The following is a 14,236-nucleotide window of genomic DNA, read 5'->3' as shown; positions in this document are numbered from 1 at the left end:
ACAGAACGGTGACTCCATTAAAATGAAGCAGTCTGAGATAACTGGGGTCCAGTAGTCAAAGAAAGGAAAGCAAGAAATGACACTTCACATGTCACTCACAGCAGAGGACAACATCATGTTCCTAAGGTAAGAAGCTGGGAGACATGCTGAGTTCCTGTGTGACAGCGGGAACATCAGTCCTCTGATGTCACCACTTTATGAAGAGGGGTGTTGAACTTCACAAAGATGATCACTTGGAGTGGCTGTCCCTATGGCATGAAGGACAGAGTCTTACTGCAGAAAGGTGAGTGGGCTGCTGTGCTCCTCCGTAATCCAGAAGTTGGTACATCATCAAAATCTTCATGGTCTCCAATAAGACCAGAACCAGATGTGAAACACATAACAGTGTGTGATGTCCAGACACCCCTGCATGAAGCAGAAGACCACAAACAGGCTGTGGTACTAGGGCCTGATGTGAACGAGAGTGTCTTGTGCCCAGAGATACCACTACATGAAGAGGAGGGCAGCAAACCACAGAGTGTGGTACCTGAGGAACATCAGATTGAGTCACAGGAACAGAAGACATTTACCAAACGAGAACAAATAATTAAATCCATCAAGGTCGCTGCTTTAGCTAATAGCTAAGATAATAAAAAGATACTGTCTGTCTGTCTGTGAGTGTGTGGTCCCTCTGAGCAATCTGATTGGTCAGTTTGGCTTTGGTGGCTCACTGGTATGGGAGATGGACCTGATACTTTAGGGGTGCAAAGGTCAATTCCTGACTGACCCTCTTTGAACTTTTTTTTTTTTTTAATATATTTTTACAAAAAAAAAAAACAAGTTAAAGCATTTCAACAAAAATGATGTTGGGCCACTAAAATCTAATAGGGTGCAAGCTGAGTTGCCTTTAAAGAGGGGAAGCATTTGCAAGAATAGAAATGAAGTTGTCACAGCGGGTAGTGGCGGCCGTAGTAGAGAACTTTTTTTTTTTCTATTATCTTTTTCAGTTATATTTCTTTTTGTCTGACTGCTGTAAGCAGGATGAGTTCATTCAAGTATGCAGCCCCTCAAGGTCACTCCGGACTTGAAGTATCAGGTGTCTCTCTGTGTAACTTAATACAGGATGTCCATATATGGCATTATTTATATTAGATGAACACGTCATCAGCTGTATGCTAAACATGCCTCGGTATATTCATACACTCCCGTTGTGAGGGACCGCTAGACGTTACTGGGCTGATCGAACCCCAGCTGGACTAACTCTTCAGATAGAAAGAGCAGCAGCCACACCAGAGAGTAGTGTGAACACCAATACGGACTCTGGAGAAAAGATAATAGAAATACTGAAATCAAATCAAATAGCCTTTTACTGTCAATTAACTATATGTGCAGAGCACACAGGAGAAACAAAATACTGTTTCTCTCTCAACTTCGTAGTACAATAAATATTAAAAAGTATAGAAGTATAAGATAAATAACATTATAACTTGTAAAGTAGACCTGTGTACAATGTGCAATAGTCATTAGTGCAAAAGCCACTTACAGTAAATTAATAAGCAGGGTTGCCTAAATGAGTCTGCAACTTTTTGTCAAATGCATTCTGTGTAACCAACTAGCAGAGCAATTCCAATTTTCTTTCCACACCTGACTGAATTATTTCAGATTTACATTTTGTTATTTACAGTCTCTTTGGACTTTGCCTTTTTAGCATGACTTTTCATGTGTTTTCTGTATGAATGTTTTTCCACACTTAGAGCAACAGTATGGCTTTTCTCCTGTGTGAGTTCTTATGTGTCGCTGAAGACTGCAGGGTTGTATGAATCGCTTGCCAAATTCAAGGCAACAATATGGCCTTAACCCAGAATGAATTCTGTTGTGTCTATGAAGGCTGCTGTTATCGGTGAATAGCTTGTCACAATCAGGAAACGAGGATGGCCTCTATCAAATGTGTGTTCTTATATGTCTACGAAGTTGAGAATTTCTTGCCACATTCAGAACAGGCCTAAGGATGGTCTTTATTGTGGACTTCTGCATGACGCAGAAAATTGCTTGTGTTGGAAAATCTTTTGCCACATTCAGGACAGCAATAGGGCTTCTCACCAGTGTGACCTCTTAAATGCCTCAGATGATTACTGCTACTTGAAAATCGTTTGCCACATTCAAAACAGGAAAATGGCTGTTTTCCTGTGTGCAATCTCATGTGTTGCTGAAGATGGCCTGTTTGTGAGAACTGTTTGCCACATTCAGAACAGGAAAATGGCTGTTCTCCTGTGTGCATTCTCATGTGTGTCTGAAGATGGCCTGCTTGTGAGAACTGTTTGCCACATTCAGAACAGGAAAATGGCTGTTCTCCTGTGTGCACTCTCATGTGTGTCTGAAGATTGCTTGATTTTGAGAACTGTTTGCCACATTCAGAACAACAATATCGTTTCTCTCCAGTGTGAATTCTTTTGTGTCTGCAAAGATGGCTCTTGTCAAAGAAATGTTTACCACATGCTGGACAACGATATAAACCCTGTCCTCTGTAACCAATCATGTCTGTCTGAAGGTGGCTCACTTGTGAGAATCGTTTGCCACGTTTAGACAAATATGGTTTCTCTACAATGGGAGTTGTGGTATGGCTGTGTTTTGAAGAGTTCTTAACACATTCAGAACGGTGGTATGACTCCTTCCCTGTATTATCTTCTCTGTGTTGCTTAGGCATGTGACTATCTGAGAATTGTTTCCCACCTTCAGGACAGTGATATGGTTTCTTACTCCCATGAATCCCTCCATTATCCTTAGAATTCAATTTGTATTTAAATGTTCTCACACACTGTTGGCGGATTGGATTTAGATTGTACACTCCTTGAGATTTGATGGCATCAATCCTTGTTAGCTTCACAACAGGCTGAAATCTAGGGTGCTGAGAGGCCATTACCAAGTTCTTTGTTGCAGATGCCAGTTTCTTCCTATTCTTATCAGGTTGTTTAATTTGTGGACGACCCTGAAGAGAGGACAAGTTGTCATTCTCTTGAAAATCTGTAGAAATAAAAATAAGAGTTAAAGTTTGAAATGATCAATATTTAAAGTAAAATAGCACTATAAGAGAATATTCAGTGTTTAACAGTATATGCCTTTTGCACCCACTTTACAAAAGATGCTAAGATTTGCATTGGGGTGACAAGGATGGACAGGATTAGAAATGAGGACATTAGAAGGTCAGCTCAAGTTGGGCGGTTGGGAGACAAAGTCAGACAGGCAAGATTGCGTTGGTTTGGACCTGTTTAGAGTTGAGATGCTGGGTATATTGGGAGAAGGACGCTAAGGATAGAGCTGCCAGGCAAGAGAAAAAGAGGAAGGCCTAAGAGAAGGTTTATGGATGTGGTGAGAGAGGACATGCAGGTGATGGGTGTGACAGAACAAGATACAGAAGACAGAAAGATATGGAAGAAGATGATCCACTGTGACGACCCTTAATGGGAGCAACCGAAAGAAAAAGAAGCGGTGCACAAAATCCCATGGTTCATCAGAGACATTAGATCTTTAGTGAAGTTATAACTATGAGTTTTCCAGTTATTTGATTAATAAAGAAAGGCTCAGGCATGTATTTTTCTTTTCTATTGTGGAGGATTGCCGGCTTCCCAGTCCGGCCCTCACCCCCAGGCCGCTAGGAGGAGCCCTCCGGACAGCATATTCGTGCCCCGAGTTCCAGCAGGGCATCATGGACTTTGTAGTGTTGTTACACAGCCTTGCTGGATACCTTGGCGGCCGCCAGGAGTCACTGTAGGGGGGCTAGTGGGCCCTTACGTGCCCTATAACCCGGGAGTACGTCATCATCACGTGACAGGAAGAAACAACGTGCTCCCGGGCTGAAGAAAGACTGTTTACTCTGACCCGGAAGGGATAAGGACTTGGGGGGGGTTTGGCCAGGAACCACTTCCGGGTCGGGGGGCTATAAAAGGACTCTGGGTGAGCCCAGACATTTGAGCTGAGCTGGGAGGTAGGAGGGCGAAGTGTCTGGGAGTGGAGGATTGTATTGGTTTATTGAGAGCATTGTGTTTATGAATAGTGTGGTGGAAAGGGTGCTTTGTGCACGTGAAGACAAGAAAATAAATAAATCTTGTGATTTTACAACGTGTCTGGAGTGGTACCTGAGGGTTCAAGAGGTGGACAAAGGGCTTATTTGCTACACTGGCGTAGTTGGCAGGAGTCTCTGGCCGTCCGTTGGCACAGAATCTGCGTTAAAAATAAATTTTGTGGTAGCAGAGAACCCTATGAAGGTCCCTCTTGAAACCGCGGAGGTGAAAATCCCACCTGCGACAAAGAGCACTGCGACGCTGATGAATCTCGCCTCATATCTGGTCGAGATGGGGAAGAAGTCGGGGAAAAAGAAGGACAACACCGACTGGGTAAAGAACATGACCAACGACGAGTTGGCCTGGACTCGCCTGGCTGGGTGTGCCGACGACAGGGAGCTGGTAATGGCTGAAGAAACCCGAAGGGCGCAACAGCAGGAACGTTGCCAGCCAGGGGCCGCGCCGAAAACCCTGAATGAAGTGGGGACACCGCTGACAAATCTGGAAGTATGTGCCGGGAAAAAGCCCGAAGTTTTGGGCAACATTTATTTCTATTTTGCAGAAACCTACCTCCAGAGAACAGACGGTGCGTCGGATGCCTGCCTCATACCTCACCAAGATGGCCACGATACCCAGAAGGCAATACAGGCTAAGGGTCGGAAAGCAGTCAGCCCATACGCTGACAACGTCCACGTGACCTCGCGCGATGGCGACCGGGAAGAAGGTCAGTTTGAAGCCGTCAGTGAGGTCAATAATTCCCCAAAGAGTCTGAGCTCCCTGAAAGGGAAGGGGGCGGCAAGCAAAGCAGCGCCAAAATTAAACAAAGGCAAAGAGGGGCGGGATGTGACTGAAGGATCTGCCGTTAAAGCAAAAAAGGCAGATCTCAGTCGGCTCGGAGCAGCCAGCCGTCCCTCTAAAGACTCCAACTCCCAAGAGTCTTTGCGTGACACTGAGCACGTGCCGACAACGAACGTGCCCACTGGCTCTCGGCAGGGTAGCAGCACCCAGGCCGTCTAAAATGCGGGACTCAAATCCCCAGGAGCCTCCGCGAAGCCCAGCTGGACACGTGCCAGGAGGGGACGTGCCCATTGGCTCCCGGACAGAAGGTAAAGGAAGTGAAGATTCTAGCCTGTCTCTGGCCGAATTAAATAATATTTTGGACATGCGGGAACTCGAGAAGTTGCTCGGGCCCGTGAATCGTTTCTTGCAGGAATTAAAGGACTTGAAAGAGCATGTAGAGGAGCTGGGAGCTACAGCCGAAGCGCCATTGAAGGGACTACAGGAGTACCTACGGCGATTAGGCCGTGAAGCCCTGACCTCGATTAATGCGGCAGTGCAGGTGAGTGATTTCTGTACCGTATATAATAAGGGGATGCAGTGTGAGCCCGCACCGCGTTTAATAAGTAGCGGCTGCCAAAGCACTGTGAATCCGACAGTAGAGCGTGGTGTAATGACTGAGTGGTCGGGCAACGGTCCGGTAGAACCGGGGCGGCGGTATCAGACGCCGCTCCGGAACGATACAGACCTTAAGGCCCCGACCCGCGTGAAGAAAGGGTTGTCGCTCGTTACTGGAGGGGCGGGGGAAGTGCCAATCTCCCCGGTACAGCTGAATAGTGCTGTTACCCGGAGCGATACGGTACTAATGACGCCGCCTCCGAAGTTACATAGGACAACGGGCGTGCAAACAGCAAAGAGGCTCTCTCTTTTCCATAGAGAGCCTCATGCTGTGCACCAGCCCCAGAAAAAGCAGGAGATCCCCAAACAGAAACGCGGGTCTCCTGACAGAGAAAAGAAACGGGCTGAGAGCAGCAAAGTGGCCGTAATCCCCTCCTTTGCGGAGGAAAGGGCGGAGCTAACCTTGACTGAATTCCCGAGGTATTTTAGGTCCCGGGAAGAGAGGCGACCAGGAGGACGGCGGCGGTGTTACAACTGCCATGAACCAGGCCACGTATGGCGAAGTTGTCCCCAGAGGACAAGGGAGCGGTGGGACAGAAGATACACCGTTCCCCCAAGGTTCACTGGGGGATCTAGACATCGTCGCCAAAGTCCGGACGACACGTCCTCCTGGAGGAGGACGTCCCTCGCGGGGATCAACGCTCCGGCCAAGTTGGCTTCGCTAAGGGGGGGGGGGAATTGTGGAAGATTGCCGGCTTCCCAGTCCGGCCCTCACCCCCAGGCCGCTAGGAGGAGCCCTCTGGACAGCATATTCGTGCCCCGAGTTCCAGCAGGGCATCATGGACTTTGTAGTGTTGTTACACAGCCTTGCTGGATACCTTGGGGGCTGCCAGGAGTCGCTTTAGGGGGGCTAGTGGGCCCTTACATGCCCTATAACCCGGGAGTACGTCATCACCACGTGACAGGAAGAAACAACGTGCTCCCGGGCTGAAGAAAGACTGTTTACCCTGACCCGGAAGGGATAAGGACTTGGGGGGTTTGGCCAGGAACCACTTCCGGGTCAGGGGGCTATAAAAGGACTCTGGGTGAGCCCAGACATTTGAGCTGAGCTGGGAGGTAGGAGGGCGAAGTGTCTGGGAGTGGAGGATTGTATTGGTTTATTGAGAGTATTGTGTTTATGAATAGTGTGGTGGAAAGGGTGCTTTGTGCACGTGAAGACAAGAAAATAAATAAATCTTGTGATTTTACAACGTGTCTGGAGTGGTACCTGAGGGTTCAAGAGGTGGACAAAGGGCTTATTTGCTACACTATAAATCACATAGAAATAAGACTGATTGTGACAAGCCATCACCCCGTGATCATCAGAGGTGACTGTGTGCAGAGGGTGCAGACCTATAAATATCTGGGAGTACAGGTGGATGATAAATTAGACTGGACTGCCAATACTGATGCTCTGTGTAAGAAAGGACAGAGCCGACTATACTTCCTTAGAAGGCTGGCGTCCTTCAATATCTGCAATAAGATGCTGCAGATGTTCTATCAGATGGTTGTGGCGAGCACCCTTTTCTACGCAGTGGTGTGCTGGGGAGGCAGCATTAAGAAGAAGGACGCCTCACGCCTGGACAAACTGGTGAGGAAGGCAGGCTCTATTGTTGGCACGGAGCTGGACAGTTTAACATCTGTGGTAGAGCGAAGGGTGCTGAGCAGACTCCTGTCAATCATGGAGAATCCACTGCATCCACTGAACAGTATCATCTCCAGACAGAGGAGCAGCTTCAGCAACAGACTGCTGTCACCATCCTGCTCCACTGACAGACTGAGAAGATTGTTCCTCCCCCAAACTATGCAACTCTTCAATTCCACCCAGGGGGGGGGTAAACGTTAACATTATACAAAGTTATTGTCTATTTTTACCTGAATTTTTTATCAATCTTTAATATTGTTTTTTGTATCAGTATGCTGCTGCTGGAGTATGTGAATTTCCCCTTGGGATTAATAAAGTATCTGTGGTGGGTTGGCACCCTGCCCAGGATTGGTTCCTGCCTTGTGCCCTGTGTTGGCTGGGATTGGCTCCAGCAGACCCCCGTGACCCTGTGTTCGGATTCAGCGGGTTGGGAAATGGATGGATGGATGAAAATTTGAATTTGGCTCAAAAACTTTTTGAAAAGCTCTTGGTCAAATGATTTTCTGATTGCAAATGTAAGGCTACTCCTATCGTTAAAGTTGGACAAAAGGTACGGCTAGAGACCCAAGACATCAGTCTACATAGTGACCCTTTTTAAACTGATACAGCACCAGAATAGTATTTATTTTGAGAAGATCATGCTTTTAATTCTGACATTTTCCTTTACTCCATGTAGTTTTTTGATGGACTCATTCATGTTTTTTTGGTGGATGGACTGTTCATCTAAATCATTTGTTTTGAATTTTCGTAGTTTACCTTAGCTATTTAAAAAAAAAAGTAATAATTCCTAACACCAAACGCCTTTACTGGGTGGCATACAGTCATGTAGACTGTACTAACTGAACGGTCTTCCTATAGTTAAAGTTTGTTTTTGTATTATTTATCGAGTTCTGATATCACCTACACCCTATTCCGAGTTTAGGCCATGTTTTGTACTATAACACCCCCCCCCCCACCACCATTACACCAAACACTGTATTTTTGTTATTTTGATAAGTCGTTTTACCCTTCCGTCAATCACATAATTTGTGGACATTTTGTGGCTGCTGACATGACTTAGCTCCATCACGTGATTTCAACTTGCCTCCTTATTTAAGATGGTGGCATGGTGTCCTCACTCTTCTAGCTTTGTCATAATTGGCCGTGTTCTTCATATTTGATTTTCATTGACAGATACTGTTCTGATCCATTTATGTTAATCAGTTTGAAACGGCTTTGTTTTCCTGTCTGTTTTAACTCATTATGTGATTAATCATTTGTAAAATGTTTCATTAGATCATACCTGTGAATTTATTAGAGCCACCACTCAGTGAACAGGACTACAAAATACAATTACCAGAACTGAATCAACATTTTTTCTATTGCTATAAAATGGATGAGAATTTCAAAAAGATTTCAAGTACTGTACCAACTTGTATTTTCAAAAACTTCAAAAATAAAAAAGTCACCACATCACAAAGATCAGCCCTTTTCATACGGGGCAACTGGATTGACAGGAAACATGAAATGGCTAAAAGCATCAAAATCCTTTAAAACTAATTTCAGAGAATGTTTCACACGTTTTAGATGAAATCCTGCTTTAACTAACAATTTTGTTTTTGTCATTTCAAGAAAAAAAATGTTTAACTCAGTAAAGTTCAGTGAACCAGTTTTCTTCACATTCACAAAGTCTTTGCAATTTCAGAATATATAATGATAAATGTGAACAGCACTGGTTTATCCATTCACAGGTTTGCACTCCACTGATGCACAGAGATTCTTACACACAGGCAGACGTGAAACACTTTCATTCAGAGGGGTCTAAATTGTGCAAATTTATTGAACAGTCAAATGGGTGACATGTCTACTCCACAATACTACATATGGAGAAAGTAAAAGGGTAATACATTATTGTTTGAAAGGGTTTCTTCAAAGAAAGCTAAAAACAAACAGATTTGACTTTTCTTTGACTTCTCTTTAATTTGTCTAAAATCTATTAAAAGGTTTTCTTCATAATAAAGACATTCAGCTAGTGATTATTATTAAAAAGAGATACAACCCAAACCAAGGAAATTGTGAACTGAAAAAACTGCAAGAACAACTCAGCCAGGCCTCCTCATTCCAGTCCAAACGATTAATTGTTTCTGTTCCTTATACTTTAAAAATGAAACCCGTATTTTTTAAAAAAAGCCTTTGTTTCTAAGCAGAGTGAAAATACAAGAAAGCACCCTTCAGGTAAATCAGAACTGCCTTATTTTATTTTAGCACATACCTTCTCCAGTTTGATTTGGACACAATTTCTTCTCGGGCCTCACTGTGTTAGTCTTCGAGGATTCTGATGGCTTGTGGGCATTACTGTCCTTCAAGTAGCAGCGTCTGCCCAAACTGGAGCCCAATCTGTTTAAGTCTTCAGGAGGATTACAGTCTTTCACTTTGATACGGTTTATAATTTTGTGGGGTCTCTGAATGTTAGGACTGCCCTTTCTTTTGTTTCTGTTTTCAGAGACATCCTCTTCACGTTGAGATTCTCTCTCTAAACTCTTCTGGCCAGCTGGATACATTTTTGGTATCTTCTTCTTTTTCTCTGTATAGAACACAGGGTTTAATTAATTCAGAAGTGCAATACAAATGTAACACATTTAAGTGCCATTTTTCTATGTCCTCATCAGTTAAGAAAGAAGCCAAGTCAAGTAATTCACCGAGACCACATGGGCAGAGTAAGTAATCAATCTTCATACCAGGTGACCAGATATGAAACAGTCTCAGGGAGTGTGTCATGCCTTTACGACACACCATTATGAGTCGGCACCATCTGTTGATATTAGGGATGTTATGATATTAGAACTTTTGTATGTGATATACTAATATAACACAATTTTACAATGCTGGATACCCTTTGATACCACAGCAAACACAGAAATCCTATTCACCCCCCCCCCCCCCATTAAAGAAGTACTGGTATTCATAAATCTCAAAATATAATGCAAGCCTTGAAATGTAATGTGGGGCAGAGATGGAAACCCCCAGTGCAATAGCACAAGGTAGGGTTTACAATCTTGGTGGGAGTTTATAAAGAATGATATATCATGAAGTGTCTGATTTATCTTAGCATGTGCACATTTCTAATCATTCTCGGACAGTAGTTGAAAAACACTGCTTAAAATCCATACTGAAAATTAAAATTCAAAACATTATTATACTGTTGAATTACTGAATTCCAAGATTATTCAGGATACTTTCATTTAAATAAAAAAATCTTTAAGTTGTTTTTCTAACAACATGGTTTTAAAGTCTAGTTAATCACAGACCCATTCTGTTTGAATTGCAACACTTGCTATTGCAAGATTTACATCTGCATCATTAGCTGGTTAAAAAATATTACTAAAGAGCAATATTTAACAGAATACAGTAATCCCTCGGTATATCGCGCTTCGCCTTTCACGGCTTCACTCCATCGCGGAATTTATATGTAAGCATATTTAAATATATATCGCAGATTTTTCACTGCTTCGCGGGTTTCTGCGGACAATGGGTCTTTTAATTTCTGGTACATGCTTCCTCAGTTGGTTTGCCCAGTTGATTTCATACAAGGGACGCTATTGGCAGATGGCTGAGAAGCTACCCGGCTTACTTTTCTGTCTCTCTTGCGCTGACTTTCTCTGATCCTGACGTAGGGGGATTGAGCAGGGGGGCTGTTCGCACACCTAGACGATACGGACGCTCGTCTAAAAATGCTGAAAGATTATCTTCACGTTGCTATCTTTTGTGCAGCTGCTTCCTGAAACGACATGCTGCATGGTGCTTCGCATACCTAAAAGCTCGAAGGGCACGTATTGATTTTTGATTGAAAAACAAACTCTGTCTCTCTCTCTCTCTCTCTGCTCCTGACGGAGGGGGTGTGAGCTGCCGCCTTCAACAGCTTTGTGCCGCGGTGCTTCGCATACTTAAAAGCAAACAGCCCTATTGATTTGTTTGCTTTCCTCTGTCTTTCTGACAGACTCTGCTCCTGACGCGCACTCCTTTGAAGAGGAAAATATGTTTGCATTCTTTTAATTGTGAGACAGAACTGTCATCTCTGTCTTGTCATGGAGCACAGTTTAAACTTTTGAAAAAGAGACAAATGTTTGTTTGCAGTGTTTGAATAACGTTCCTGTCTCTCTACAACCTCCTGTGTTTCTGCACAAATCTGTGACCCAAGCATGACAATCTAAAAATAACCATATAAACATATGGTTTCTACTTCACAGATTTTCTTATTTCGCGGGTGGCTCTGGAACGCAACCCCCGCGATGGAGGAGGGATTACTGTAGTCAAATTAAATCAAAAAATCAAATGTCACAAGCTTGTCGTGCTTTAATTTTCTAAATCTGCCCCTTCTTTTTACCAGCTTTGAAGCTTCCAGTGTGAAATCAAACTTGTCAGTTCAACATTTATCCTTTATTTCAGATCTCCTGTTAAGCAGCATTCATTTAACTGCTTTAGATGTTTCTTACAAAAGTAGACACCTTGTTATTGTTATTGTTTGTGTATAAATTCAGAATTAGAAAATGACCTGTCGTCACACGTGTGACTAGGGATCACCTACAGAGATTTGTTCAGGTGAGAAATACCAGCCCAGGATGAGAGGGAGTGCTGCTGCTAACTATCTCCTCTTCTTTATCTACAATGGAAAGAAATGCCCAGCCGAGGAGTCACCACACCCTCAGCTCTTATCTGGTTAGAAGAAGAAGGAGGCCATCTTGCACAGTTGTGTGTCAACAGTATTCACTACTTTGATTGAACATTCAGTACTGTTAGGGTCCCAGAATTTTGTTAATAGTTAATGTTAAGGAAGGTTTATACAAGTTAGGCCTCAGGATTATGTTAAAAAACAGGGGCATATGAAGGAGGAAATTAAAATCGCTGGTCAACTTGTCTAATGTGAAACTGCCCCAAGCTTACAAAATCCAAAACAATTATTCAAGTCACAGCCTTCATTTACATAATCTTAGTGAGATGGCGGCAGTTGGCGGTGTGTCCCTGTAAAGATGGCCGCCTAATGTGAGACACCCAATGTCTGACTTCAACTAGCCTGCGACTCGCTAAGATAAATTTAAACAGGTTTGATTTTGTTTTTAGTCTTAGGGGCAGACTGTGTGTGCAGGAGAGCAGACAACCAGTGAATGTTTCCCTGAAGTAGAAGGCGTAGAGTTAATTGAAGAGGAATAAGAAACTGCAGGTTTTGAACCTAACATAAATAAGAGATGCTCCTCTTTCTGTTGTTTTGTGTTTCAGATAGCAAAACAAAAGGGGAAAAAATAAAATAAAGGGTGAAGATTGCTGCTGAAAAGCTACAGCTGTTAACCCTTTGTACACCACAGACATCATCAGCAGCATGCTATTGGCTGTTAGAAACAGGGCTGAGCGCGACTCTGCTGAATGGTCGTTTAAATTAATGTGGTTAGGTGATGAGATCAGCGACTGTGGTTGGCAAATCTGACATGCTCCAGGACAAAAATACTCTTCAAAAATACTTTGTCATTATCAACAACTTTGAAACAAGTTTCAAGTTTATCAGCTTTATCTTGTTTAAGTACACTCTGCACACATCACAAATATTTTAGTAATTAACACATTAATAAACTTTTATTAAACAGCAGCACCTCCCAGTATTGTGAGATTGGCACGGTGGAGGTCTTGTGTGCCTCAGTCTCTCTTAACGCTCCATTTGTGCTTCTGACGGACCAGTTTGCTATGGGTAACCCTAAAGGGGGGGAGGGGGGACTGAGTATTATTGACCTTCATGAATATTCAAATTAAATGAAAGTGGGTCTTGTGCAGAAGAGGGATGCCAGTCCTGACAGTTCACCTAAGAGTGGCACAAAGAGGTGACCCACACAGCCCACCTCACCACCCTGGTCCAGTGCAAAACAAAAAGTTATTGGGGTATAGGAAGAAAACCAGAGAACCAGTACTGGGCAGGAGCCAGCTATAGACCATCATAGGGTACACTCACATTCAAGTCCACAACCACACCAAGACAAGTTAGATTTGCCAGGCCACTAAACCTGAGCATCTTTAGAGAAGTGGAGAAAATAAGAATAAAAGAGCAGACATGGAAACTGCATAGAGACTTAAAAACAGACTGAAATTCAAATTCTTTCGGACAGAACTGTAAGGCAGTAACACAAAGTTGCCTGAGGGACTCCTCACCGCTCTTTCAATGTCCGGCCGGTCACCAACCCAGTAACTGTCAGAACTGAGCGCCGCGGAGTGACAAGAGAAACAAAGACAGAAATCAAAGCGTCTTACGTGTGGAATGGCCGTCTGCTCGATGCCGGCGATTCGCGAAGGAAACGACAAAAGAACACTCGGAGGGGGATGAACAGGCGCCAGCCGTGTGACTGGGTGCTACGAACTAAAATTTGAGACTCAGCCACGTGAAGTGAACCGCTGATACGAATGAACAGCAATGGCACGCGGGTGGCCACAGGAGAATTCACTCGAGCAAAGTTCGGCGGGGGGCTAACGAACACGAACTCGCCGCATGCGGTGATTCTAATGGAGCGAATGAAAACTCACGCGTCCATAAAGCGCATCTCCAAAGTACTTACTGCCTGCCTCTTGTCGATGAGATTCTTTCTGAAATCGATCACACTTCTACCTCAATCAACAACAGCCTTGAGACGGTGGCAGTGTGGCTTCAGAAGCCGTCGCATTGGATGACGTCAGCCTGTCTCCGGTTTCGGGTCACGTGCCAGTTGAGCGAGAATACGCTGTAGCAGGAGAGAGGCTGGGTGGGTCAGTGACCTGCTGCATTATAGGAGCCTATTAAACCAATAATGTCATCAGAGAAGCTGCGTTTGTCTGGGGCTGTCACTAGGCCGCTTGTTTTTGTGATCATGAACTGAGTTTTTTTTTAATTACAGTAAGATTTCCTGTAAATAGTTCTTGTAAAATTTAGTGCAGTTCTTCGTGTCTTTTTTGTTTTTCAATGCAGCAATGATACTGGCTGATTACCAGTGGCTTCGCTCACTGACTGCAAGGGAAAAAAACTAAAATGTAGTATTTATAAAATAAGTTTGTTAATTACCAATGTTATTTTTGAACAAATAAAGAGCATTTACAACAACATAGAAATTATATAAATATTAATTATTAA

General features: G+C 43.7%; 1 protein-coding gene across 1 annotated transcript; it reads right to left on the bottom strand.

Moving 5' to 3' along the window:
• Window positions 1-1,328: 1,328 nt before the first annotated feature.
• LOC114645028 (gastrula zinc finger protein XlCGF57.1-like) lies at window positions 1,329-13,803 on the bottom strand. The gene is made up of 3 exons (XM_051922018.1): window positions 13,689-13,803; window positions 9,368-9,679; window positions 1,329-3,000 (listed from the first exon to the last, which is right to left on the bottom strand). Exons 2-3 carry the CDS (start codon window positions 9,654-9,656, stop codon window positions 1,982-1,984), a joined length of 1,308 nt encoding a protein of 435 aa, XP_051777978.1. The 5' UTR covers window positions 9,657-9,679; window positions 13,689-13,803; the 3' UTR covers window positions 1,329-1,981.
• Between the last annotated feature and the right edge of the window lie 433 nt (window positions 13,804-14,236).

Source organism: Erpetoichthys calabaricus, unplaced genomic scaffold, assembly GCF_900747795.2.
Source record: "Erpetoichthys calabaricus unplaced genomic scaffold, fErpCal1.3, whole genome shotgun sequence".
Classification (NCBI taxonomy): domain Eukaryota; kingdom Metazoa; phylum Chordata; class Cladistia; order Polypteriformes; family Polypteridae; genus Erpetoichthys; species Erpetoichthys calabaricus.
This window is presented reverse-complemented; position numbering and strand designations above follow the sequence as displayed.

Bases quoted from the DNA above. Each gene is read 5' to 3' on its own strand.
- LOC114645028 (XM_051922018.1), bottom strand. From the start codon at position 9,656: ATGTATCCAGCTGGCCAGAAGAGTTTAGAGAGAGAATCTCAACGTGAA. The intron at 3,001-9,367 runs GTATGTGCTAAA...TTATTTCTACAG, and splicing joins TCCAAATCAAACTGGAGAAG to ATTTTCAAGAGAATGACAAC.